This window comes from Alosa sapidissima, chromosome 3 (assembly GCF_018492685.1).
Source record: "Alosa sapidissima isolate fAloSap1 chromosome 3, fAloSap1.pri, whole genome shotgun sequence".
Classification (NCBI taxonomy): Eukaryota; Metazoa; Chordata; class Actinopteri; order Clupeiformes; family Clupeidae; genus Alosa; species Alosa sapidissima.
The window spans coordinates 31,493,943-31,521,881 of record NC_055959.1 but is presented as its reverse complement, the minus strand read 5'-3'; the positions used below and the strand labels follow the sequence as shown (position 1 = coordinate 31,521,881).

The following is a 27,939-nucleotide window of genomic DNA, read 5'->3' as shown; positions in this document are numbered from 1 at the left end:
ATGAGATGGACAGGAGCAGAGGTTATAGATCCAGGGGAAACTCAGGAGTGAAGAACAAGAGCATTTGCAATCACATTATTCTGCCCAACCTCAACCAGATTACTGGTAGGATGTACTGTACCATGTATTTGAGTATATGTTTTTGTTATAATTTATGTTTTTTAATCATACAGTATGTAGTGATTGTTGGTGACAATATCTTAACATTTCAATGGATTATTTATTCAGTGCTAACATTATAGAGAGAAACATACCTTTGCAAGTAGGCTTTGAATACTTAAAACCAGTGGTTTTAACAGGCAGTAGACACAGAAAAGAGCAGAAATACAGTTATGTCATTATTTTAATTTGAGTTTGAGAAATAAATCATCTCATAGCATTTCATATGGGCAACTGCCTAAAATGTTCAATAATTAATGATATAAAATCATTAATTTTATAATCAATGATATAAAAACAATTATAGCAATATAGCCTTATGTGAGTAAGCCATAGACTAATTACTGTGTATTTTATCATATGGATATAACTGCTTAGACAGTTCCACATGATAACATTCGGGCCTCCAAAAGAGTGGGTACTTGTTAGTGCCTAAGGTAGTGAATGGCTACTCTAAGCATAGTTTTGTGGATGTGATGTTGCTGTGTAGATATCAGCAGCTGAGAGGAGTGGACCCTGTCCTATTTGTGAGAGACCAGGTGCAGCAGTCACCATGGGCTTTGCCATCTGTGTGTGTGTGCTATCCGCAGTGATGCTGATGATGGGTAAGGCCTCCTGAAGCTGGTTCAGGCACATTCCCACATACACACACCAGATGTACCATTAGATTACACAGCTTTGTGCCATTCTACTGGTGCTAACATGATATGCTCTTTTTCATAAACAGGTGAACTGTCAGCAGCACAAGGTAGGCAATGACTTCAGAATTATTCAGCACTGAATGGCATTAAGCCACACTTTCAGCTGTTCAATTGACTTTGACATCTGAACCCAGCTTTGCATTTTTCCATATATAAAGTATATACAGTGCCTATAAAAAGTATCCATCCTCCTTGGATATTTCCACTTTTATTGCTTTTATAAATGGACTCTTGATCGATTTAATTTGGCCTTTTTTACAACATTTTACAAAAATCCTCTCTTTAATGTCAGATTTCTACAAAATAATGTTATTAATTAAAAATATATAATGCACAATAAGTGATTGCATAAATATTCACCCCCTTCAAGTCAGCATTGAGTAGATGCACCTTTGGCTGCAATTAAAACATGGAGTCTGTGTGGATAGGTCTCAGTTAGGCTTGCACATCTGGATACTGCAACTGTATTCCATTTTTCTTTGCAAAACTGTTTGAGCTCTGCCATGTTAAAAGGGGTTCTGGTGTGAACAGCCCTTTTTAAGTCACCTTCCAGGGTCTGCTGTCGAGAAGTATCCCCACAGCATGATGCTACCAACGCCATGCTTAAAATTAGGGATGGTGCGTTTTTGGTGATGTGCAGTGTTTGGTGTCCGCCAAATATAGCATCTACTCTGATGGCCAAAAAGCTCACTTTTGGTCTCATCAGACCAAAGGACCTTCTCCCATTTGACCTTGGAGTCTCCCACATGTCTTTGGGGGAACTTTAGTCAAGATTTAATAAGAGCTTTGCCATAGAGCTTAGATTGGTGAAGAACTCAGGCAAAAGTTGCTATATGCATAGTTTCTACCATCTCAGCTGCTGAAGCTTTTAACTTCTTCAGAGTTGTCATACTGTAGGTGCCTTGGTGGCCTCCCCCACCATTACTCTGCTTGAATGGTCACTCAGTTTGTGGTGATGGCCTGCTCGAGGCAGATTTGCACATTTACCATATTACTTACATTCCTTAATGATGGATTTCACTGAGCTCCAGGGGATATTCCGTGAATCGAATTTTTATTTGTATCCATCCCCTCACTTATGCTTGTCAATTACCTTTTCTTTGAGTTGTTTGGAGTGTTATTTTGTCTTCATGGTGGAATTATAGCCAGGAATACAAATTGACCAGGGACTGGACCTTCCAGATGCAGGTGTCTTTATATTACTATAACACATTAACTGCACCCAGGCGATCTCCATTTTACTAATTGTAATACTATTAGCACCAATTGGCTTGACCGCTGTTGATTTAGGTCAGCTATTTTAAGATGGGTGAATATTTATGCAATCGCTTATTTTGCATTATATAGTTTTTAATGAATTAACATACATTGTTAATGTTGACACAGTCCAAATAGTTACTGGCATAGGAAGGGTTAACTCTTGTCCTCTGATGATCTTTTGTGTGTTGCCTCCTTTGTTCTCTGAGAAGAAACACAAAGAGGAGGAATGCCAACCTGCTGGCACAAATCCAGACTTTACTCTCATCTCCTTCCACCAAGCATGACTATATTTGGGACTGAAGCATGACTGAAGCAATGCAGACTAAGCATGAAGCATGATCCTTTTAAGATTTCATTTTTAAGATTTCATTTAATTTAAGACACAATTCTTTGCCACAGTATTTTTTTGTCCTTTTTGGTTAGACGTTAAAGGCATCCAATGTAGTTTCAGGTATTTTTGGTGACTCTAGCTCTAGTATAGAGTGGCAAAATATTTATATTTTACCTTGTTGTTGTAAATACTTCTCACGGCTTGGCTTGAGACCTGTACATGCTTCATCTGCTTTTGTTATGGAGCCGAAGGACTTGCAACATTGTGCTGCTTTAATGGAACAACTTGCATCTTCGGACAAGGAGTCACTGACTTATCAGTAAACAATATAAATATGTCTGATCATTATTGTGTATCTTTTAATGTCAGACTAAATACTTCATTAAATAAAATCACTAATTACAATTAAATCATGATTCTTGGATGTTACAGCAGAACATCAGTTCATAGCTCTTGCAGACTCTAAATATTTTAAATCATCCTATTGACCAAATGGTAGAGGCTTTCAATAGTGAAATAGGTGTCCTGCTTGACAGAGTGGCACCCTTAAAGATAATTAAAAGGCCATGTAGCAAACTGACTCCTTGGATGCACGAAAATATCCATAACCTAAAAAGATCCTGTAGAAAAGCTGAGAGAACTAAGTTACAGGTTCACCATGCCATTCTAAAAGAAAAAATAGCAAATTATAATAGAGCTATTCGGAATTAGAGAAAGATCCACTTCTCTTAGGTAATTGCTGAAAATAGTGGAGAATAGTGGAAAATAGTATGTTCGCCACCATTGATAGGCTACTGCATCAAACACCTTTTGACACACTCAGTCAGGCATCCCTTCTAAGATGCTATGAATCTGCAGACTTCTTCAAAAACATAGTAGTTTCTATAATTTCTATAATACCAATTGGCTATTGGTAACAGGTAATAAGTTTGATAGTACACCCAAAAACAGCCCCCCAAAATTAAGATTCTTTAGCACTTTTACTCAATCTGATCTTAGCAAAATTATAACTCAGGCAGGCTCCTCAACATGTGATTTAGATCCAATAGGGCTTATTCGCAAACACCGCCGCAGCCATATTGTTGATATGACATTCCAATTTTATAGGCTAGTATATTTGACAATCGCCTGCAGCGCGTAGATTTGAGGTGAGCATAGCACAGTAACCCAACAGCTTCATCTCGTCAATATCAAGAGTAGATAAACTTAATCGTTGTGGACCCATATCTAATAGACTCAAGGATTAAGTAAAGATCCGTCATTATTGTCAGCTGTAACTTCCCCCGATATTCATACTGTCTTGTTCATAGAATTCATTGAATTTCCCCTGGGGATCAATAAAGTATCTATCTATCTATACATCGGCACACATACGCAGCTGAAGGCGTTCAAGTCGCTTGAGTCAAGGTCGGCGAACTAAATATTTGTTCCACCAATGACGTTGTCTATAACATTGCAATGATCACAGAGAATAAAGCTGCATCTCATTGGACTGCAGTTGTATCTTGCATTTGCCTGTTGCTTAGAACCTACACCCAAGGACTTTGCTAAAGTAGTTTAAAGTGGGTTAGCCAGTGATCGTTCTTGTCTGATAACTTCTAGGCTACAGGAGGATCTATGCAATGTTCTGGAGTCAGAAAAGGCTAACATATTTCTCTACATTTCCAAAATCCAAGTGAACAAAACACTATACAAATCAGAATTATCTACTGATATTTTGCGTATTTAACTTAATATAGTATTAATAGCCTAATACAAATATAACTAGATGTACCGCAGAGCGGTACAAAATATGACCGCTGCCCAGTCCAGCACATGTTTTCCACAAAAATAAGTCACGCTGAAAGGCATATATGATTCTAACTGTCTCACTGAATTGCATTATGCACACTCAATTCTCACTGGTATCTGCTAGACAACAAGTACCAAAACATGATTAGTTCTTATATTTCACATGTAATATACATTTTATACAACCCCACCCCCATCTTGCCAGTTCATAATTCTGAGAAATTCTTGAATTGTGTGCATGTGTGCGTGTACATGTTTATGTGTGTGTGGGTGTGTGTGTGTGCGTGCATGTGCATGCATGCGTATATATGTCTACTGTGTGAGTATGTGTCATACGTAGGATTACTGTGAATGTATGTGTGTGCGTGTGTATCTGTTTATGCACATGTGTGCATGTGGAATGGGTTTACATGACCCCTGGAGGCAAACATACGCAAAAAATTGGTCAACCTAGGCCCTACGGTTCTCAAGATATTCACAGAAAACTGTGTCTGCCCTACCCTCCTTTCGGGGGGTCCAGTCCAGCGGGGGGCCTACAGATCAAAACAAAAAGCGATGGTTCCATGCTATCCATGTGGGGTTACATGCCCACCAAGTTTCGTGTACCCCGGTCTTGCAGTGTCCCGGGAATACTTGTTGGTGTACGGTCACTAAATGTACACATAAATTATTTCATTGTAAGGCCCCCCATGAACGAAAGTCCACGAAACTTGGCATGCATTCGGAGGGTGTCTTAATGATCCTAATTTCGTGCAGTTTTGACCATGTCAGCCAGAGATATTGTGATGAAAACTCCTAATGTGTTGCTTTTTAATTTTTAACTACTAGGTGGCGCTATACATGAAATAAGTGGTAATGGGATAGGTTGACATGCCCCCTTAAGACCAACATACAAAAAAAAGGTGGACCTCCTAGGCCCTACGGTTCTCGAGATATTCACAGAAAACTGTCTCCGGCCACCTACAGGCCAGTTGGTGTATAGTAACATAAATTAATTTATTGTGTGGCCCCCCATGAACGGAATTCCACGAAACTTGGCGTGCATTTAGCTCCCTTTATTCTCAAGATAATAAATACCTAATTAGAGACAGGTATATTTCCGACTGCTTTTTAAACTGCTGTTGTGAAACCTTTACTTAAAAAGTCAAATCTCGACCATACTATCCTGAGTAACTACAGGCCTATATCAAACCTACCTTTCCTGAGCAAAGTACTTTAAAAAGTTGGTTGTAATCAGCTAAATACCTTCTTCAACGAAAACAGTATCCTTGAAAAATTCCAATCAGGGTTTAGATCAAATCACAGCACAGAAACGGTCCTAATAAAAATAATCAATGATCTTAGACTGGCTACTGACTCAAACCAAGTCTCAATCCTTATTCAGGATCAAAATCAGGGGCAAAAAGACTATGAAAACAATAGAATTGAACAAAAATGTTTTACTGGTACCTAAACATTGTGTTGACAAACTTTGAGGAAAATCGGAATCGGTGCTGCAACCATTTTCCTGGATTTTGTCTGATTTGACACGGAATGGCCCAAGAGTATGCAACAATTTGCCATATGTACTTTTGTAGGTTTCTCAACGATTGCAACATCTCCAGAACCAACAACAACAGCAGCTGAAGTCAAGTCAAGTCAAGTCAAGTCAAGTTTATTTATATAGCACATTTCATACACAGAGGTCATTCAATGTGCTTTACATAAACAAAACCAAACGATAATAACAAATAAAAGCATAGAAGGGCAATATAGTCAAAGAATAGTTAAAAGGTAAAGATCATAATAAAAAGAAAACATAAAACACAAGGTAAAATCATTTAAAAATAAAGAATAATTAGTAAGCAAAAACAAAGGCAAAAGTAGTAAAAAAAAGTAATAAAAGACAAAGTAGAATAATTATCGAGGCAGATTCAGAATTTGTAACTCGGCACAGTTAGCAGAAAGCGTCTGAGAACAGTTTGGTCTTAAGTCTAGATTTAAAACTGGCTACAGTTGGGGCCTTTTTAATGTCATCCGAAAGTTGGTTCCACAGCTGAGCCGCATAGCAGCTAAAAGCTGCTTCACCATGTTTAGTTCTAACTGTAGGTTTTACTAGCAGGTTTTTCACCTGGGACCTGAGAGGACGAGAAGGTGTGTACTGCTGAAGCATGTCTGACAAGTATTTAGGTCCTGCTCCATTTACTGATTTATAAACAAGCAATAGTGCTTTAAAGTCAATTCTGTGACTTACTGGAAGCCAGTGCAAGGACTTAAGAATTGGAGTAATGTGGTCAGTTCTTTTAGTTTTTGTTAGAGTCCTAGCTGCTGCATTTTGTATCACCTGAAGCTGTTTAATAGTCTTTTTAGGAAGGCCTGTGAACAGTCCATTGCAGTAATCAACCCTGCTGGAGATAAATGCATGAATGAGTTTTTCTAAGTCATGTTTTGACATCAGCCCTCTGAGTTTGACAATATTTTTGAGGTGGTAAAAAGCTGATTTAGTTATCGCTTTCATGTGGCTGTTGAAATTTAGATCACTGTCAATTAATACACCAAGATTTTTAACAGTATCCTTTGCCTTCAACCCTTTTGTGTCAAGGAGAGTGGCAACCCTAAGTCTTTCCTCATTTTTACCAAATATAATTACTTCAGTTTTTTCTTTGTTCAGCTGAAGAAAATTTTGAGACATCCAGGTGTTGATTTGTTCTATACACTGACACATAGATTCAAGAGGACCATAGTTGTTTGGTGATAGAGCTAAGTAAATTTGTGTGTCATCTGCATAGCTATGATATGAAATCAAATTATTTTGAATGATTTGTCCAAGTGGGAGCATATAGAGGTTGAATAATAGTGGCCCCAAGATCGACCCCTGGGGAACACCACAGGTCAAGGACGTTGGTGTTGAGGTACAGTTTCCGATGGCAACAAAGAAGCTCCTTTCTTGTAGATATGATTTTAGCCAGCTGATAACTATGCCTGTAAATCCAACCCAGTGTTCTAGTCTGTGTAGTAAAATATTGTGATCAACAGTGTCAAATGCTGCACTAAGCTGAAGAGACAACAACTGCTTCTATGTCAAATGCAATAGTATCATCAACAACTGCAACATCTCCATCAACAACTGCAAGATCTCCAACAAGTACGGCAACATCTCCATCAAGTACAACGCTAACTACGGCAGCATTTCCTGAACCAACAACAACCGAGGCAATGACCACTTCAGCATCAACAGCAGTAATATCAACGACTGCAACATCTCCAATGACTACCTCTACTGGCATGCCTGGTAACAGAACCGATTTTCACATCTTGATTGTGTTCACATTTGTTTGCATATGATTTATTTGTTAATAAATTTGATAAGTTATTCTAAGAAAAATTAATACTACTAGTTACTCTGGTACTGCTAAGTGTAAGTAAGTGTTTGTTAGTGCATTTTTCATGGCCAAAGTGCGACACTAAGCATATGTCTTCCGGTTACAAAAAACAAATATTTACTTACATTAAAAACTTCTCTAATGACTATGTATGAATATTTCAAACACAGGTTCACAAAGTGTACCCCTGAGTCCTGCATTTGATCCTTGTCATGCCTACACGGTGCTGGATGACGAATGGAGGGCTGCTAACAATACAATCCACGATAACTACAACATCTTAAGGTGTGATACTCAGTTCAGCTGGCAAGGCTGGTATCGCATGTTTTACAGGGGAACTGATGCCCATATGCCAGAGTATTGTGTGAGAATGAACCGCTGTGGAGCCCATGCTCCTTTGTGGCTAAATGGAACGCACCCTCGAGTGGGAGAGGGTATTGTGACACGGCAGGTCTGTGGGCACTGGAAGTGGGGATCATCCAATCCAGATGACTGCTGTAAATTCGCCAACCCACCTGTTCGAATCAAAGCGTGCCCTGGAAATTACTATGTGTATGAATTTGTTAGACCATTCACCTGCTACCTGGCCTACTGCACAGGTGAGAGACTATTCACTAGTTGTTAACCCTTGAGATAGCCAGAGTCCGTTTACTGCAGTGCTTTTTCATTCATGTCCATGTTCAACTTTGACCTTTTCCAGATGTTGGTGATACTGATTTAAACAGGATAGCCCCAGATCCAACATTAGGACCAACCCCCCAACCCATCACTGGCACGACAGCAAGCCTCCCTGCAGGTAAGTCACATTAAGTGACAGACAGTGTAGAGCTGACTTCTTCAACAATGTTCTGACTCGAGTAGTATTGTGTCAAAAAAGTGAAATGATTTATTTCCACAAATCTTCCATGAATATTACAGTAACTATCCACCAAAACGGGAATAAAATACAACCCGAATTCCGAAAAAGTTGGCATGCTTTGTGAAATGTGAATAAAAAAATGCTATGATTTACAAATCATGTCAACCCTGTATTTATTTGAGAATAGTTCAAAGACAACATATCAACTGTTGAAGAGGAGAAATTTGCCCATGTCATAGAAAATAGAGCCACATTTTGAATTTGATACCAGCAACACATGTTGGGACAGGGCAACAAAAGGCTGGAAAATTGTGGAGGTGCATTAGTGCCTATGGCATGGGCATTTTGCACAACTGGCAAGGTAGAAGTAGATTCTTAATTATGTAGACAGGTTTTGAGCAATGTAAAAAACACAACACATTTTTTTTCTTCAACAGTTGATGTGTTGTATTTGAACTGCAGTCTATTTTATTCACATTTTACAAAGCGTCTCAACTTCGGAATTCGGGTTGTAGGAGTAGGGCCATAATTTGTTCTAACTATTCACCTAATTCAGGCGGCGGCCATTGAGTTAACCCATATGAGGCCACCGGGTACACTGACTATATCATTAATGCATTTTAGCCACCTACTGGCGAATGCATAGAACATACCAATCCCATGGTTTGTGTACCCTGTAGCCTCAGTTTGGTTTACAACCACAAAGGACAGAAAAGGTGTTGCTCCCATCTCCATGATGTCCCTCCTCTCTTCTTCACATTAGCTTTACTCAGCCCCTGTTACCTATTCCGCCTGATACTGCCCCCTATAGGCCTGAGGTTATTACAGCATTTTACAGCAACTTTAACCTGCCACTTACAGACAGTGTCAATAAAAGAGGTGGAAGAGTGGGGACAACTGAATTATCCTTCTAAATAAATGAGTCAATTTCGGTACCACACAGCTGCAAACAAGATGGTGAGCTGAGAAACCATGAATCTCTAACTTTCCAACTCCTTCCAGGTGTTTTTTACCCATTTGGAGCAGGGGATTCATATACCAGTCGTTCCGATGATGACTCTACATATGTTGGCATAGCACAATCATTCCACTATTTCAGGCAGACATTAAACCAGATATATGTAAGTAAATATGTTCAGTGATGAATTACTTCTCAAAACAGTTCTCAATTGTCCAGTTTCACTGTTCATCTTTTTTATTTTCAAGGGGTTTTATCATCAAGTGCCTTAGTTAAACTTAAATTGGTACTTTAAACTTAGCTAAACTGTCAGAAATATGTTTCTTGTCAGCCATTTTTAAGTGAAGATGTTTGTTATTCTAAATAAAATAAATTTGTTTAATACTGATGCAAAAGTGCCTCAACGGTACTCCTCTGTCTGTCATTGTGTAAAGCCCATAACCCCATATCACATATAACAGTGGTGATCAGCCCGGTCGATTTTTTGAATGAAGTTGGAGCCGAATTGAACTGCTAGAGCAGACGAAATCAGATCTCAGGTCTGCCTAGTTGCCAGATTAGGAATCCAAGGTGAAAATGCTTCCATGGAAATGTCAACCTATGAGTCTAGGCCTAGGACAATTAAGGTAGACCTATGAAAATCATTTGAAAAGAATCCAGAAAGGGCCAGCAAACCTTACAATTTTTCTATTGGACCTTATTTGAAATTTCCTCCACTGATGAATCAATTTTCACTTCAGGTCAATAACAACGGATTTCTCACTTTTGATTCTGGATGGCGAGGATGGAGTCCATACCAATTTCCTGCTTATGCACACCGCAACATCATTGCCCCATTCTGGACAGACATCGACAACACCCGCAGAGGCTACATATCCTACCAGCAGTACACCAGTGGCAGTGTTCTTCAGCAAGCCACTACAGACATTAACCAGTATTTCCCTGGGTTGAGCTTCTCAGCTTCCTGGGTCTTTGTTGCAACATGGGACAAAGTGGAATATTATGAGAAGTCAGGAACAGTTAGTATTTTTCCTGCACTTTTTTAGCCTATACATTGTGGTCTTCAAATGTCATCAGTTCATCATATGGGATAAAAGGGACATTAGGCCTACTTGTAAAAGAACTGTCTTTGAAATTATTTGAAAAATGTAATTACTTGATGATATCAATAACCTCTTCACCATCTTACTGTTGTCTCATTATCCAAGGAAACCTCATTCCAAGTGGTCCTTATCTCAGGAGGTCAACGTTCATTTGCTCTGATGAATTATGGTGCCATTGCTTCAACGCGCCATCTAGTTCAGGTGAGCAGACCACACATGCAAAAATGTCACAAAGATCAAAAAACCTCTAGAAAAGGCAAGACCTAGAACAGAAGTTACACACAGGGTCCACATAAGCATCAAATTCAATTAACTTTCCAGACCCAACTTTGTCATATTTAAGAGTGCAATTCGCCATACTTTGGAACATAAATCAAGGTTAATGATTAATGATGAATGTTAGAATGCAGGGGATTTCAGCTAACTATCAGGTAACCACTGAAAAAAGAGAGAAGCTTGAATATGTGAACACTTCCTAGCATTTGTCAACTGTGCTGTGATGTGATCTTTTGCCTTTTCTAACACCAATATCTAAATTCAAGCACTGTCAAATTCAAATATTTTCAAAACCTTTAAATGCCTCATTTATTTTTGTCATTTTCCCTATCAAATTCTAAGTGGTCAAGGATATAAAAGCGGTCCTCAAACACCGGGCCGCGGGACATTCCTAACCGGGCCGTAGCCTACGACATGAGTTTAAAAAGAAATGCATGCAAACTAAACTCAATTTAATTCGCAATAATGTCACGTTTTTACATGACATAGGCCTATATGCAGTTGTTTGATTGCACGCATGTTTGCATTTTGCAAGGCCTATTTTCTTACCTCTGTCTGTCCCGCCTTCAACACTTTACATATTGCCTTCAGCGCTGCGCAGCCTGGCGAACGGTAGTGTCACACGAAGTTAGCTAAACTGCTAGAATGAGCAACAAAAAACAAACAGGTCACTGGCCAGAGTGTTTGAGTTGCGAGAGCCGCTGCAGAGATTTCTTATTCTTATCATGGACGTGCACAGGGTGGTTGCTCAGGTTGCCCGGGCAACTGCCCACATGCCCTTCTTGACTCATGTTGCCCTTCCAATAGGGAAAATAAATCGTACAATGGATGCAGAATTTCGCGTAGGCCTAGATAAAAAAAAAAATCGCAAAGCCTCATTCAATTCCATTCGGGCACCGAAAGTGAAAGTCAGGGGAAGGGCAAACTCTGTGGCTGCAGCGCTGCACGCGACCGGCACCTGAGCTGAGCCTGCATAAGCGGCCCTATGGAGATTGTCGCGGTTGTCGTATGAGACGACTCAACGTTGTCGGAAAAGGTGAGTTTGTGATGTATAACAAACGAATGATCATCGTCATCAAGTTTTATGAAATTTATTAACATCTTCATAAATCCAGGCTGAGTTTGCCGCGTTTAGCCTAAATAATCAGACAGATAGCTTGCAGAGAAGCAGCCCGTTATCACATAGCCTATACTATTTTTTTGGTAGGCATTAGGCGAACTAAGCTACATGTCTGATGAGTTAGTTTCTCACATTTCGTTTTAGCAAGAAGAATGAATGATGGAAGTAATGCATCACATTGATTATTTTATTCAAAATGGTTAAATGCCTAAATCCTATCACTAGTATTTTGGGTATTGTTTGAAGCCAAGATGCCCACTGAAAAGAGTCAGATTCAGGAGAGGGAGAGACAATTCAGGGAGGCAGCAATCACTGCAGGGTTGGCTGCGAAAAAGCCAACCAGCAGGTGAGACAGAGACTTTGCACTGTGATAAAGATGACATGACACTGGGTAGACGAATTGATTAATTAATCACTCATATTTTAGCCTAGCCTACTAATGGCAATGTTTCATAATTACATTATACATTTAAGATGAGGAGCAGTCATAAGCCTCCAGACTACTGTATGTGAGGAAAATGTGGACCAGGAGGAGGCACAGAGGACAGTAAGGCCTAAGTGATGATCACGAGATGAGATGAGAGGACCATGCTAGAAAGTACAGGATTAAAGAGCTGCATGCTAAATAATTGTAATCTAAAAAAACATAGGCTATTTAAAAGGTCATTTCAAAGATCTTGCCTGAGCAGAACATAAATACCACTAGTGGGCATGAAAATAATAATGATAAGTTAAGGTGATTGAGTGATGTATCTCAGTGTTTTACTTCTTTGTGTATATATTTTAAAAAAGACGCTGTTATTCTCAGTCCTGCATATAGCCCGTGAGTTTTTTTTTTTTTTTTTTGGGGGGGGGGGGGGGGGGGTGCCCTTTTTTCAGGTCAGAGCAACTGCCCCTCAAAATTCCTGTGCACGTCCCTGATTCTTACAGAAAAAAAGTCACCGTTAGATGTACATTTTAGTGATGAGGACTGGGTGTCAAAACTCGCTTACCTGTGTGACATATTCGGGTTGTTTAATGACCTCAACCTGTCACTCCAGGGGAGAATGACGACTGTCTTTAAACTGGCAGATAAAGTCGCTGCATTTAAAGCCAAGCTTGATTTGTGGGGACGACGAGTGGACCGGGGTGTATTTGATATGTTCCAAACAGTAGTGGGGGTTTTGGGAGAGACTGAGGCAGGGCCCTTTCTCTCGCAGCTGGTGCGCGATCACCTTGTTGCGCTTTCAAATGAGTTTGAGTGTTACTTCCCATCCTCCAAAGATCCACGGCAAACCAATGAGTGGGTCCGCAACCCATTTGTCATAACTGGAGTTAGTTCTTTTCAAGTAATGCATGCACAACACATATGGAACATTGAACCCCCGAAACCCCCCCCCCCGCCGGTCCGTGAAAAAAAAATGGGAATCAAACCGGTCCATGGTACATAAAAGGTTGGGGACCCCTGCTATAAAAGACACATGAGAATCCTGAATAATAAAACGTTTAAATTGGTGTACTGTTCTCCTCATCTCTTTCCTTCTTGATGAACAGGCTGGCTATGACACCATCAACTCAGAACATCATTTCTCAATCCCTGGGTCCTTCAAGAGCAACATCACCAATCTAAGACACACTAGCAATGTCAACAGGCCAGGCCGCTGGGCCTTCCGTATTGATGATGGACCACAAGGCTGCCAATACAATGGTAATTTGAAAATCTATCATTGCAATCTAGCATTATTTTCACTGTGGATTTACCTATTCCAAACAGGAGCTTCACCTAAACAATAGTCATGCATTCATATCTAAAAACAAATAGCAAAAGCCAGTTGTTTTTTATGGGGTGCCAAGGTCTGGAAAAATGTTGGATGAGAATAAGCCAGTCAGAACTGTTCCATTAATGACATGAAGAAGGGAAGTTTGTTCAATTGGGGGCAGCCATGGCCTACTGGTTAGCGCTTCGGACTTGTAACCAGAGAATTGCCAGTTGCCAGAGTCACTGCGTCGGGATTAGTGTGTGCTTCACCTCACTGTGTGTTCACTGTGTGCTGAGTATGTTTCACTAATTCACGAATTGGGATAAATGCAGAGACCAAATTTCCCTCACGGGATCAAAAGAGTATATATACAGTACTTACTTATATACAATAAGACCACTTCAATTTTACCTACCTGGACCAAGTTTGCACTAACAACTGAAAAACGAAAGTGTGAAAGTTTGCTTCTGTCTCACAAGCTCAGGACCTGTTACTAAAATATCAAAGCAAAGCCATTGTGCAATATTGTGCCCACAACAAACAACACGCACACAAACAGGACACTTTGAACAGGTTTTTTCGAACAGAGTTGAAAACGATATTGTGATGTTATTGTTGTGTGGATCTTCCTTTTGGTATTTTGACCAACACAGAATACAAAATGAGACTCTTAACAAAACTAATGCAGAGACGTCTCTTAGGTTTACCTGTGCAGGTAGGGGACTCTTTCTGGAGAGATGCCACCTGTCAGCAGAGATGCACCTGCGTCAGTGGAGGCCTCCTCCAGTGCCAGCAGCAGCCCTGCAGCTACTCCCAGGCGTGTCGTCCAGCACCCTTCCAGTACTCCTGCCAGAATATTCAGCGCGGCACCTGCACCATCTCTGGAGACCCCCACTACTACACCTTTGACGGGAGTGTCTTTCACTTCCAGGGAACCTGCACATACGTCCTGTCAGAGGTATTATACTTTTATTGCCTTTAAACATATGGGTTTATTACGTTTCTTTATTAATATGTTTGTTTGGGGGCTTAAGACTTAATATTTTCACTGAAATGTCTGTTAGGCTTGTGGCAATGGACTGCCGTACTACCGGATTGAAGGGAAGAATGAACATCGGGGCAGCACACATGTGTCTTGGACTCGTCTTGTAAGAGTGTGGGTTTATGATGAGGAAATTGAACTTGTCAAAGGCAATCAGTACCAAGCAATGGTAAGTACAACAAGAATACCAGAACAAAGAAAATGTGGTAACACTTTATTTGACAGTATCAACATAAGAGTGACATGACGCTGTCATGACACATAAACCCTAACCCTAATCCTAACCTCTAACCCTAATCCTAACCCTAATTCTAACCCTCACTTGTTATGACAAAAACCAAATGTCACTTAATAACAGAAGCGTTATGTCATGAAAGTATGACTTGTTTATGACACATTCATGACAGTGTCATTCACTCTTGTTCCCAGGCATCAAATTCACAATTTTCAAACAAAGTTCAAACTGTTATTCTCCAATTGGCCCAGTGTTAATGTTAGCAATCTCCTTCCTTCAGGTGAATGGTAGCTTTGTAACGACCCCATTTACCCTCCGACACGGGTCCATCCGAGTCTACCAATCAGGTTTCTCTGTGGCTGTCAGTACAGATTTTGGCCTGCTGGTCACCTACGATGCCAATCACTATGTCAGAATCTCAGTACCCTATGAGTACCAGAATGCAACCTGTGGCCTGTGTGGCAACTTCAACTTCCAACCTAACGATGACTTCCGAACCCGCGGTGGGCAGCTTGTGAGCTCAGACGTGGAGTTTGCTAACAGCTGGAAGGCAGAAGGGGACACTGACCCTGGCTGCCAGGACGTGCGATGTGCAGGACTTGCTTGTGCTTCCTGTACCCATAGCCAAAGGACTCTTTATGGAAACACAGCCCACTGTGGTATCTTAAGCAACAGTGTCGGTCCATTTGCCTCCTGTCACTCAAGGCTGTCTTCACAGACCTTTATAGAAAACTGCGTATATGATCTTTGTGTGGGCGATGGCTACCAGCCCATTCTCTGCCAAGCACTGAATGTGTACGCTGCCCAGTGCCAACAAGAGGGCATCCAGTTGGGCCAGTGGAGAAGCCAGGGATTCTGTGGTGGGTGCTGCTTCTGTATCCAGTAAACAATTCATGTTGGAAAAGCTGTTTTCACAGGCATTCAATACACTCATATTTGCTTCCACAGAAATCCCCTGTCCAGCCAACAGTCACTTTGAGTCTCAAGGAACTGGATGCCCTGCAACCTGCAGCAACCCCAACGCCCCCCAGAATTGCCCTCTGCCCAGCCAGGAGAGCTGCATCTGCAATGCTGGCTATGTCCGAAGCGGTGGGGAGTGCGTTCGGCAGAGTGACTGTGGCTGCACCTTTGAGGGGCGGTACTACACAGCTGGGGAGACAGTGGTGCTAGACCAGGACTGTGGGAGACGTTGCAACTGTACTCAAGGGTCAATGATCTGCCAGGCACACAGCTGCAGTGAGCTTGAGGTGTGTGGGGTCCACGGTGGGGTGCGGGGCTGCAGACCTGTCAGCTTCTCCACCTGCTGGGTGGAGAGCTTTGGGTCCTACCGCACTTTTGATGGACAGACCTTCCACTACCCAGGTGCATGTAGTCTGACGCTGGCTAGGGTCAGGGGACAATCTGAATTACCTCACTTTCAAGTAACTGTTGAGAAAGTTCCCACAGGCCCAAGAGATTTTGACAGACATCTGAAGTTTGAAGCAGAAGATACACAAGTCTCGGTGGAGATGGGAGAGGGAGCCACAACTAAGGTACAGGATCTATTTTTACCCACTTAAAAGAAATAGAGATACCCAAATAGTGTATCTGATACAGCTACTGATTACAGTTCCAATACCATGATACACATCTGTAAGTATAAACCTAATGTTCTCCTTTAGGTGGATGGGCAAACAGTGGGCCTTCCGTTCAGCGTCAGCCCCGGTCATATTAGCATCTACCACAGCAGTGTAAAGGGTGTTGTCATAGAGACCAACTTTGGAGTGCTGGTGAGAGCTGACTGGCCAAACGTCATCCGCATCACCGCTCCAGGCAACTACAACGGCACTCTGGGAGGCCTGTGTGGAAATCTGAATGGAGACCTTCGTGATGACTTCCTCTCCCCCACTGGAATTCCCCTCAACGACTCTCAGCAGTTTGGGGACAGCTGGAGAGATGGCTCCCTGTCAGCACACTGTGTAGAACCTCAGGTATGGGAACCTGGACACTACCAGAACACCAGCCAGTTCAGGGAGCTCTGTGGCATTATGGGATGGGGACATGGGCCTTTTGGCCAGTGCCAAGCAAGTCTTGACCCCTGGAGCCGAATTGAAGACTGTGTCCAGACTCTAGTGAGGACGCAAGGTGCTCGAGAGGGACTGTGTGAGGCACTGCGTGGCTACGCCCTGCTTTGCCAACAGAGTGGCATCACAGTAGGGGAATGGAGGAACATCACTAACTGTGGTAAGTGTGATGACATATTATAATAAATATATGGGAAAAGAAACTGTTTGAAATGGAACTGACCTGTCATTCCTTTTTATAGAGGCAACTTGCCCATCTAACAGCCATTATGAGCTATGTGGTACGTCCTGCCCAGCTTCCTGCCCAAGCCTGTCTTTCCCCTTCTTGTGTACCCAGCAGTGCCAGGAGGGGTGCCAGTGTAATGACGGGTTCCTCCTGAGTGGGGATCGCTGTGTGCCACCCACAGGTTGTGGCTGCCACCACGGTGGGCATTACAGACAGAGTGGAGAGCGCTACTGGTACGGCGAGGAGTGCCAGTTCCTGTGCCAGTGTAATGGCATTACTGGGCAGTCGCATTGCACCACCTCTTCTTGTAGTGCTCAGGAGTCTTGTCGAATTGTGGAAGGACAGTATGGCTGCCATCCCAAACCTGAGGCCACCTGCTCGGCCTCTGGAGACCCACACTACACCTCCTTTGACAGACGCACCTTTGACTTCCAGGGCACTTGTCGTTACGTCCTGGCATCAGTGTGCAATGGAACACAAGGCCTACCTCACTTTCAGGTGGAGGCCAGGAATGAGGCATGGAATGGTCTGCAGGTCTCCATCACTGTGGCTGTTTATGTCAATGTGTCTGGACATCTCGTGTACATCTCAAAATACAACCAGGGAACCGTGCAGGTAAGGATCAAATTCAGTATATATATATATATAAGCCCAGTGGAACAATAGATTCTCTGCTTGCTTTGTAATTTACCACCAGCATCTCTTTGGTATTTAACTCTTTTCAAGTGAAATTTTAAAGACAGAAAATGAAAAGAAATACATAGAATTTACTTAAATCCTGTCTCACAAAAGATAACTCTGACTTCAGGTGAATGGCGAGACAAGAAACTTGCCGATCGTTCTTGATCAGGGAAGAGTGTCAGTGTATGCCAACGGGCTTCACACATTTGTGAAAACAGACTTTGGTCTAACTGTCAGTTATGACGGCCAGTGGGTGTTGGACATCACAGTACCATCCAACTACAGTGGAGCTACATGCGGCTTGTGTGGCAACTTCAACGGTTTCCAGGGTGATGACTTTACGGTCCATAACGGCAGTTCAGGCTCTGTTGCCCTCTCTGTTTCTGAGTTTGGAGACTACTGGAAGGTTGATGACGGCATTCCCTGTACTGGAGGATGTGGAAACTCCTGCCCAGTGTGTCGAGATGACTGGAGAGCCCGTGCCATGTGTGAGCTACTCAGAGCTAGCAATGGACCACTGAGCTTCTGCCATTCCCATGTGGACCCCCAGCCATTCTTCAACGACTGTGTCTTTGACGTGTGCTTGTCTGGTGACAGAAGCGAAGTCCTCTGCCGTGCAATGGAAGCATATGTCAGCGCATGCCAAGAGAAAAATGTCATTGTCTACCCCTGGAGACAAAACTCCACCTGCCGTAAGTTTCCAGGACCTGATTTGCACTCATTACCTTTGTGGTTTGATTCTGTTGGTTGATTGAAATGTCTGAAAAGTAATAAAACCATACCCCTGTCAACAGAAATGGAGTGTCCAGAAAACAGCCACTACGATCTGTGTGGCACAGAGTGTGGGCACACCTGTGCCAGCAGCATTGATGCCAGCTGTGACAGGACGTGTGCTGAGGGCTGTTTCTGCAATGATGGATTTGTGAGGAGCGGGGGGCGCTGTGTGCCTGTGGAGCAGTGTGGCTGTCTTTATGATGGCTTCTACTTTGATGTAAGCAGAATTTGACCAAGAGGATGAGGTGTCTCTCACACACAGTAATTCTATTACCTCATAACCATTAGCAAGTAAATTAAATCTCAGTGTTATTTGTGTTTGTTAGATCGGAGAACAGTTCTGGACACAGGACTGTTCACAGCGCTGTGAGTGTTTTGCCCCCAATGACCTTCGCTGTATCCAGTCCTCTTGCCCTCCAAGTCAGGAATGCTCTGTCAAAGATGGCCGCCGGGGTTGCTATGGGCACCTGTCAGCCTGCACGGTCTGGGGAGACCCCCACTACTTCACCTTTGATGGGGCTGTGGCTCACTTTCAGGTAGGACAGGCAGTACAAAAATCTCAAATTGAAACCGAAAGTGAGATCTTAAATCCTGGAGGAGGTGTTTCCACCAACTCAACACAAGTTTTAAACATATTTCAAATATCTATTTCCAGGGCACCTGTGCTTATGAGATTACCCACACCTGTGGCAACATGAGTGATGATGCCTTGACCTTCCGCATAGTAGCCGCTAACAGTCACCGTGGCAACTTAATTGTGTCTTTTGTGTCCACTGTGGATGTGTGGCTCTCTCAGGGAGGAGTTCAAAGCCACATCAGCATTGGACAGAACAGGAGAGTCAAGGTACCTCCAAACTATGGACCTTCTCTGATTGGGCACTAAAGGGTCAAGTCATTGAGGACATGTGTCTTGTAGTTCAGTATGCAAACATGTCTGTCCCACCTCCTGTAGCTGTCTTCTGTTTTTTACAGATTGATGGCCAAGATAACAATGCAAACAGCATTCACATTGGCTCCCTGGCACAGTTGACTCGTGAGTCTGGATTTGTGGTTGTGAATGCCTCAGGGGAGTTGGTGGTCCAGTTTGATGGTCGTAGTAGACTTCTAGTCAGACTGAGTCCAGATTATCACCAATCTGTGTGTGGAATGTGTGGCAATCACAATGGCAACCCAGCAGACGACAAAGTTCTGCCCAATGGCACTCTGGCCCAGACTGACAGGGAATTCGGTGAAAGTTGGAAATCAGATGCAAGCAGTCCTGGGTGAGTTGGGATTATTGGAAAAGACACACGATACATTAGGTGACATTTCCAAACTATAGGATTAAATGACAATGAATAGATTATTTGCATGCTCAGAAATGTGTAGAATATGTCAGCTGTTTGGTACACTGCCCTATTGATCAGTTAACGATGTAGAAGTAAGAAATCCTGGTAATTCTGATCTGTTGTCCCATCATTTTAAAGTGCACTGCTTTAAAATTCACACACGCAACACGTCTGATACTTATTTCTTTCTCCTCGTCCTCCCTAGATGTGGAGCCAGTGACCGAATTGGTGACGACACGTGTGTATTTGAAGCAGAATACACAGATCTGTGCAGCATCATCACCAACAGCAGTGGCCCATTCCAGCAGTGCAACCTGCATGTTGACCCACAGGCGTACTTCACTTCCTGTGTGTACGATCTCTGTGCCTACACACCAGCCAATGGCATGCTGTGCTCAGCAGTGGAGGCCTATGAGACAGCTTGCAATGTGCTGGGGCTCCAAACACCAGAATGGCGTTCTGCACTGCATTGCTGTGAGTATATCAAGTTCACATTATCACTGCCTGCCTCACTGACACAGCCTCATCTAATATGAAGTTTTATGTTACACACAGTGAATATTCTGATCTACAGTGCGTTTAAAAGTATTTACATATACAGCTAATATATATAGCTATATATATATATATATATATATATATATATATATATATATATATATATATATATAAACATGGATAATGATAGAACTGGCATAATACAAACTCATATGTCAAATAGGATTAGGTTTATAATAGCAGTTATACAACAATTGGGTTCTATTGAACTATTTTGTCAAGCGAACCACATACTGTACATTTGTGTGGGAAAATAACCTGACTGCCTTCCAAGCTGCAATACCAGCTTATGGCAACTTACTTTCCTATCATTATTGAGTGTTTATGTGCTTCATCCATACATACCACAGGGGGACCTTATGATAGAAATTATGTTTCTGCCTATGTCTTCGTGTAATAATTCTACACATACGCTACATTTGGAGTCTTCATGTGTTTTTGAACAGCTGCAGTTGACCCTTGTGAAGAGCTGGACTGCACTGAGGAGGAGTGGTGTGGCCAAAAAGATGGAGTCTACGGCTGCTTCTGCAATGAGGATCACCCGAGACCTCAACCTGAGTGCTATGGTAAGGTTTTGTATGATCTACTAATGCTACTGTTATGGACACTGCATGTTATTATATTCCTCCTTCATCCTCTTTATTTTCCCTCTGTTCCCTCTCACCTATTCATGTCTTCCCCCACTATCTCCATCTCTCTCTCCATCTCCCTCTCTCACCTATTCATGTCTTCCCCCCACTATCTCCATCTCTCTCTCCATCTCTCTCTCAGACTCTGTTGAGTTCTGTTCCAGCAGCACAGGCACCATGTCTTTGTCTCGCTGCCAGCTGTTTGAGGCAGGCTTCTCGTCTGACACCCTCCGCCTCAACGACCCCAGCTGCAACGGCACACTCCAAGATGGCAGAGTGGAGTTCCTCTTCGACAATGACAACCACGTTTGTGGAACCTCGCTAAGGGTACAACAGCTTTCCCTTCTCACTGGTCTAGTATTCTTCCTAAATTTGAAAGAAAACATGTTTTTTATGTGTAAGAATAATTACTGGTCTTGGTGATAGTCAGCACACTAAGCAATTACATACAGAGCTCTTCTTTGGTGATACATTTTATCTTTAGGTATTGTTCTGTGAGCAAAGCCAAAAGACCTTTACCCCTCTGGAAGTCTTCCAAAGAACAGCCTAAATATCTTTACTGACAACTCACCCCAGAACATAGATGAAACTATTTGGTAGAACATCATGGTTGTCATGGACATTTACCCCTGCATGTGCTGTGTGTTGGCCAACAGAGCAACAGCACCCACTTCATCTATGAGAACTCCATCCATGGGGAGGCCAACTCAGCCAGCGGTCCCATCAGCAGAGAGAGACGGATAAACCTGCTCTTTTGCTGTGTCTACCCCCTCACACAGACCCTCTCCATGAATATAGAAATCAACCCACTGGAGAGGTTTGTTCTTCCCTCTATCATAGAGACTATCATGTCCATTGTCCACGCTTTAATTCATGTTAATTTGCAGAGCCCTTACTGCAGTGACCAAACACAATCATAAGACTTCATATGAACTGAATTCAGTCATCTATATGTGTTTGTTTCTTCAGCCGTATTACTAAGAAGCTACCAGGAGGGGAAGGAAGCTACCATGTCCGTATGATTCCCTATGAAGATGCAGGATTCTCCCATGCGTTCTCTGGGAGGGTGAATGTGGCGGTGAATCAGCAGATCTATGTGGCTGTCCAAGTGGACGGAGTCGATAGCCGTCAGATTGCCATGGTGATCGACTCCTGCTGGGCCACTCCAGTCAATCAGCCAAACTACCACATCCGATGGGACCTCATCAGAAACAGGTAAGAAGTGCAGACCGTCAACACACCTACTACTAGACCATCACCTGTTAATTTCCCTGTTCCTTATCACCTGTTCTACCCTACTATTAAACTACCTAACAACCTAGAACACATTTTTTGTGCTGCTTGCTGTTGTCATCACTTAGATGTGTATCTCTCTTTCTAGGTGTGCTAACCCCAATGACAATACAGTGGAGCTGGTGGAGAATGGGGTCAGTACAACAGGCCGATTCTCCTTCAGGATGTTCACCTTCAATGCAAACTCCTCCAAGGTTTACCTGCACTGCAGCATCCACCTGTGCTTGGTGGCAAACAATGACTGCACAGCCGTAAGTTCAACACATGTAAACTACAGCAGTGGGAAGTTATGGTGATAAATCGGAAGTTATAGTGGCTAAGGAGCCGGTCTAGCAAGTAGTAACTAGAAAAGAAAAATCCCTGGCTTCCTGGTCCGGTATCATCAAATCAGCGGGTACGTTCGATCTTGCAGCGCTGCACAGATCTGGCTGAACGTAAGGCATGTTTGCATTGTAGCTAGGATGCAATTCATGAAAATTGGGCACTTCTGGACAAGTTTTTGATTTTTGGCAGGGTGTTAGGTATAGGCCTAAGGTTTTCAAAAATCCATGGATACAAGTTGGATACAGTTATCCATAAAATCCAAAATGGCCCCCGCCGAAAAGAGAAAAGGTTATATCTCAGCTTCCTTTAGTCTTAAATTGTTGTATAATGTATTTTCTCTACTTTGTTTGATACAAGGAATCCAATTTTGATATGTTCTTCTTATTTTAAGTCCATTTCCATGTAGTATTATAGTCATATATAGCTCATAAACTGTCAATATCTCTGAAAAAGTCACATTGAAATACTCAGGTCCCTAGACCCATATTTTTACCTCCAAGGTATGCTTTTCTTTGTTGATTGGACTGGTCACTATCACTATAGTGTCAAAAATCACATGTTGTGACCAAAAGGACCATTGTTGAGGACCCATACAGGCTACCACACAGCTACAGTAGAGGAGTGAGCATCCCTTGTGTAGCGGACCGCTCCATATTCTTTATAATAAAAATGTATTACTTTAGGCTTATCCAACCGGGTTGCTTAAACGACAATTAGGTTAACGTCACGCAGTCAGCTGACGATAAAAGGCTGCTTGGCCTAACCTGCGGGGAGAGAGCGCTAATTACAGGAAGCTCTATCGGAGAGAGTGATTACCGAGGGCATGTGAGACATGGCGGGAGCATTTTAAAGAGAGATTTCACACTGGATAGTTACATTGGATTCCTCTGGATCGTACGTACCCTTGTGGATTAATCCCTTTGAGGAATTACTATGAAGCAGCGCGGATCCTGAGCAAAATAGGACCGGCTCAAACTACTTTGTGTTGTGCACGACGGAATGGATCGGCAACATGGCAAGATGTTTTCCTTTCTCTTGTCGAGGTGTTGCGAAGATCCCTGGTTCAAGTCGTAGGCCTACTCTGCAGTTCCCCAGGCTAGTTTCCCGCTGGTAACTCCACACTCATCTCCGAGTTCACGTTTCCCTTCCACCAGTATACAACTAATTCCACAACTCACTTTCCTTCAGTGACTCAGACTCTTTCATACTTTCCCTTTTTGTTTAAATAGCATTTTTGTTTTTGATTGTACAGTATGGAGGGATATTGATTATTTAAGTTGGGTATGAATATTTTTGGTTTAATTTAAACTATCACAATATATGATTTGAAACTTATAAAACGTGTTTGTGTTGTTTGATTTGTGTGATAGTTTCGCTCTAACTGTGACTACATTTGAATTGGCAGCAAATACTGCCTGGCACCCCAGAGACAATTGAATCTCTAAATTTAAAAATAAAAGATTCAGATTAGTCACGTTACACTTGCTGGCATCTAGATAGATAGATAGATACTTTATTGATCCCCAAGGGGAAATTCAAGATCTGTCTTCTGTCAAGCATCTTCCAGATCTGTCCAATATGGCACCCAGACTTTGGTTCTGTCATTCCATTCCCAACCCCACTCACTGGGGTCTGAAATCTCTGGAATTTTGGAGAGGACTCCGTCAGACCCGTCAACCTGACTCCACCAGATAGATTGCTTCGCATTTGCTCCACATATCCATCTGGGAACTTTCCGTTGGAGAATGTTTGGGAAAGGGGCGAAAATACTGGTTAGCTGATTGGATAAACCATCTGTCTATCACCACCTATGTTGGACAGTCCAAATCAACCAATCAGATAAATGAAGCGTTCACATGATGTGACGTTGTATCAGTAAGTTGGCAAAAAAAAGCATGGATTGCGTGGGCAGCTACCCAGAAGTCACCGACACCCTCATTCTGATCACCAAGACCCAACCAGCTGGGTCCTCACACTGGAATCAGTGCACATGCAAGTTCTCAAATGCTGGACTGTACTCATGTATAGTAAGAACTGCGGTGTCGAGTCAGTCAATGAAACCCGGAAGCTTCTTTTCACTCATGGCCTCAAGTCCCTGGATTCAATCCCCCCGACCCATCATGCCTTATTCCAGCATGGAAAGCGTGCCCTGCACACTGCAGCTTTTGTCTGGAAGCAGTCCCTCTCCAAAACTCCAGAGATTCCAGACCCCAGTGAGTAGGGTTGGGAATGGAATGACAGAACCAAAGTCTGGGTGCCATATTGGACAGATTTGGAAGATGCCAGCAAGGGATGCTCACTCCTCCTCAACTGTGGCTGTGTGGTTGCCTGTATGGGCAACTGTAAGTGCCACCGAGCTGGACTTTGCTGTACCACATTGTGCAAGTGTGAGGGAAGCTGTACTAATAATGATGATGAGTGAAACCAAAAATCTTTGAATAAATACATGATGTTTAAGCAAAGTCCTTTTAGGCAAGTCCCTCCACTCGGCGGCCATATTGCAACGCCTTTTGGGCACTTATCGGGCATCCATTTCGGCAGAAATGCGCGTGTGCAAGGCTTCACGACACCAATCTTGCTCCAGCGGTGAGATCACAACACATGATTGGCACGATGTCTTCACAACACACCACATTATTGGCTCAATGTATTCACAACACAGCACATGATTGGCTCAATGTATTCACATGTCAACATTTTGCCGCGGAAGGGGTGTGATTTGCGTAGACAACTGCCATATTGCCGTTACAAACTAAGCTCATGCATTTCTATGGAGGATTTTTTGAGTGCTGTGTCTCCTCATTAGAAAGTCTATGGTTTAAGTATGAATTGTTTTTTTGTGTTATTTGACTAAAATATAATATTGATCCTTAACATGGTGAAAAGCCTATACTGTAACTTTTCACTGTGGCATAATTCTGAATTTGTGTTTATTTAAGGCCTCAACAATGGTCCTTTTGGTCACAACATGTGATTTTTGACACTATAGTGATAATGACCTGTCCAATCAACAAAGAAAAGCATACCTTGGAGGTAAAATATGGGTCTAGGGACCTGAGTAATATTTCAATGTAATTTTTTTCAGATATTTTCAGAGATATTGACAGTTTATGAGCTAAATATGACTATGATACTAGATTTAAATGGACTTAAAATAAGAACATATCAAAATTGGATTCCTTGTATCAAACAAAGTAGAGAAAATACATTATACAACAATTTAAGACTAAAGGAAGCTGAGATATAACCTTTTCTCTTTTCGGCGGGGGCCATTTTGGATTTTATGGATAACTGCCACTAGGGGGGCCACCCCAACTTGTATCCATGGATTTTTGAAAACCTTAGGCCTATAGGCTACCTAACACCCTGCCAAAAATCAAAAACTTGTCCAGAAGTGCCCAATCTTCATGATTTTTCACATATTCCTTCCCAGCTATTGTAAGATTCCAGGACCAGGAACCCAGGGAATTTTCTTCCTGCTGGTACAGGTCTTGTTATAACCTCTCTATACACTTCTAAAAGAAGAGACCCTCACCACACTACCACAGATGTGTAATTATATTTTGAGCATTGTCGGTAGTATAAAATAGCGCTTGTTTTTTGACGTGCTCCCTGCCCCCTTAGCCTTCACTGTAAGCTCATTCAGTGATAATGCAAATAAACGGTCTTGCTCAAAACTCCACCAATTAACGTAATTTTGCTCTCAAACAAGTTTGAAGTTGTTAACTACCATAAAAAGACCCTACAGTAGGTTGTAAAAAGGACATCTATTCTCAGCTGGTCCGGCAACATTTCCTCTTTCTCTTCCTGTTTACAGCACTGTTACCCAGGTTACCATCAGAGGCATCGACGTTCTGTTGATTTCCATGACAGCGCCTCCATCTCACTGGGGCCTCTGGTTTTGGCCAATGGCAATGAAGGTAAACAAAGATGATTCAACACTGACTGTTTGTCATTTACTGTAGTTGTTCCAAATGTAATTCAGCAATGCATGACAACATCCATAACTTTAACAGCTGAGAAAACAGCATCTTTGTCATCACTGTGACACTAGTTTTGCTGGTGTTGTTGCAGTTTGTCAGTTTGTTTACCTGAAAAAAATTGTCTTTGTTATTGATACTTAAAGATTTCACTTCACACTGCTCTCTTACTGACTGCCTCCATAACTGGAATAGGCTACCAGCAAGCGTGCCTCTTATTAGCAACATTTGACATTCTTCTATCAATCATCTCATTTGTTTTTTCTCTTTTTCCAGAGGGAAGAAACATGTTTGTCCCACAGCCTGTGAGGGTGTCTAAGGCCTCGGGTCTGACTGCATCTCTGATGGTCCTGCTCCTCTCTGTTCTCCCTCTCAAGGCTCTGCTCATCTAACACACAACACAACACAACACAACACACAGCTCAGCTATATAAACAGCTACACAACACAACACACAGCACAGCTACACAACAGCAACACAACACAACACGACACGACACAACACAGCTAACAGCAACACAACACACAGCATAGCACAGCTATATAAACAGCTACACAACACAACACATAGCAAAGCACAGCAGGGCTATATACAGCTATATAAACAGCTACACAACACACAGCACAGTTATACAACAGCAACACAACGCAACACAACACACAGCACAGCTACACAATACAACATAACACACAGCACAGCTGCACAACAGCTACACAACCACCTGGTCTGACACACACACACACACACACACACACATTCAAAAATGAAAGGACAAGAATTTCACACATATAATTTACATTATGGCCCTTTGTGTGTATGGAAAATATATTGGTTCATTCAACAGTGATCTTACTGTGACAAGAATGCACAATTGTATTCAGTGTCTTTATAAAGGACTGTTGTGACACTCAGTGAACAGTAACCACAGTAATGGGAATAGGTGAACAGACATATGGAAGGACCCACAGAGAAAGTGTAAAGAGTTTCCTGACACTTTTATATGGGTACGTTTCAACATTTGAAGATTTAAAAATACTGTGATGATATATGGGCTGTATGCAGTGTTTTAGAACCCTAGGCTTTTTTCAGGACAATTTTATAATGGCTTTGATTTTTAAGCTCTTATTTTGGTCATTATAAGGGCCA

The 27,939-nt window shown here is 42.2% G+C and overlaps 1 protein-coding gene across 4 annotated transcripts; it reads left to right on the top strand.

Annotated features, from left to right (window-relative positions):
- Positions 1 to 27,939, top strand: LOC121704798 (alpha-tectorin-like). Of its 4 annotated transcripts, none has more exons than XM_042085287.1 (30): positions 1 to 105; positions 650 to 764; positions 887 to 907; positions 5,820 to 5,869; positions 7,282 to 7,513; positions 7,775 to 8,203; positions 8,305 to 8,400; positions 9,466 to 9,584; positions 10,162 to 10,440; positions 10,630 to 10,725; positions 13,454 to 13,607; positions 14,361 to 14,617; positions 14,724 to 14,870; positions 15,217 to 15,796; positions 15,885 to 16,468; positions 16,598 to 17,159; positions 17,242 to 17,840; positions 18,034 to 18,598; positions 18,701 to 18,897; positions 19,007 to 19,216; positions 19,336 to 19,524; positions 19,653 to 19,942; positions 20,214 to 20,482; positions 21,013 to 21,132; positions 21,338 to 21,522; positions 21,852 to 22,012; positions 22,165 to 22,410; positions 22,577 to 22,739; positions 26,630 to 26,732; positions 27,069 to 27,939. In XM_042085287.1, exons 2-30 carry the CDS (start codon positions 713 to 715, stop codon positions 27,182 to 27,184), a joined length of 7,071 nt encoding a protein of 2,356 aa, XP_041941221.1. In that variant the 5' UTR covers positions 1 to 105; positions 650 to 712; the 3' UTR covers positions 27,185 to 27,939. The 4 variants fall into 4 exon arrangements, with proteins under 4 accessions (XP_041941221.1, XP_041941224.1, XP_041941225.1 ...); XM_042085288.1 differs by having other exon boundaries at positions 31 to 112; XM_042085290.1 differs by lacking the exon at positions 887 to 907.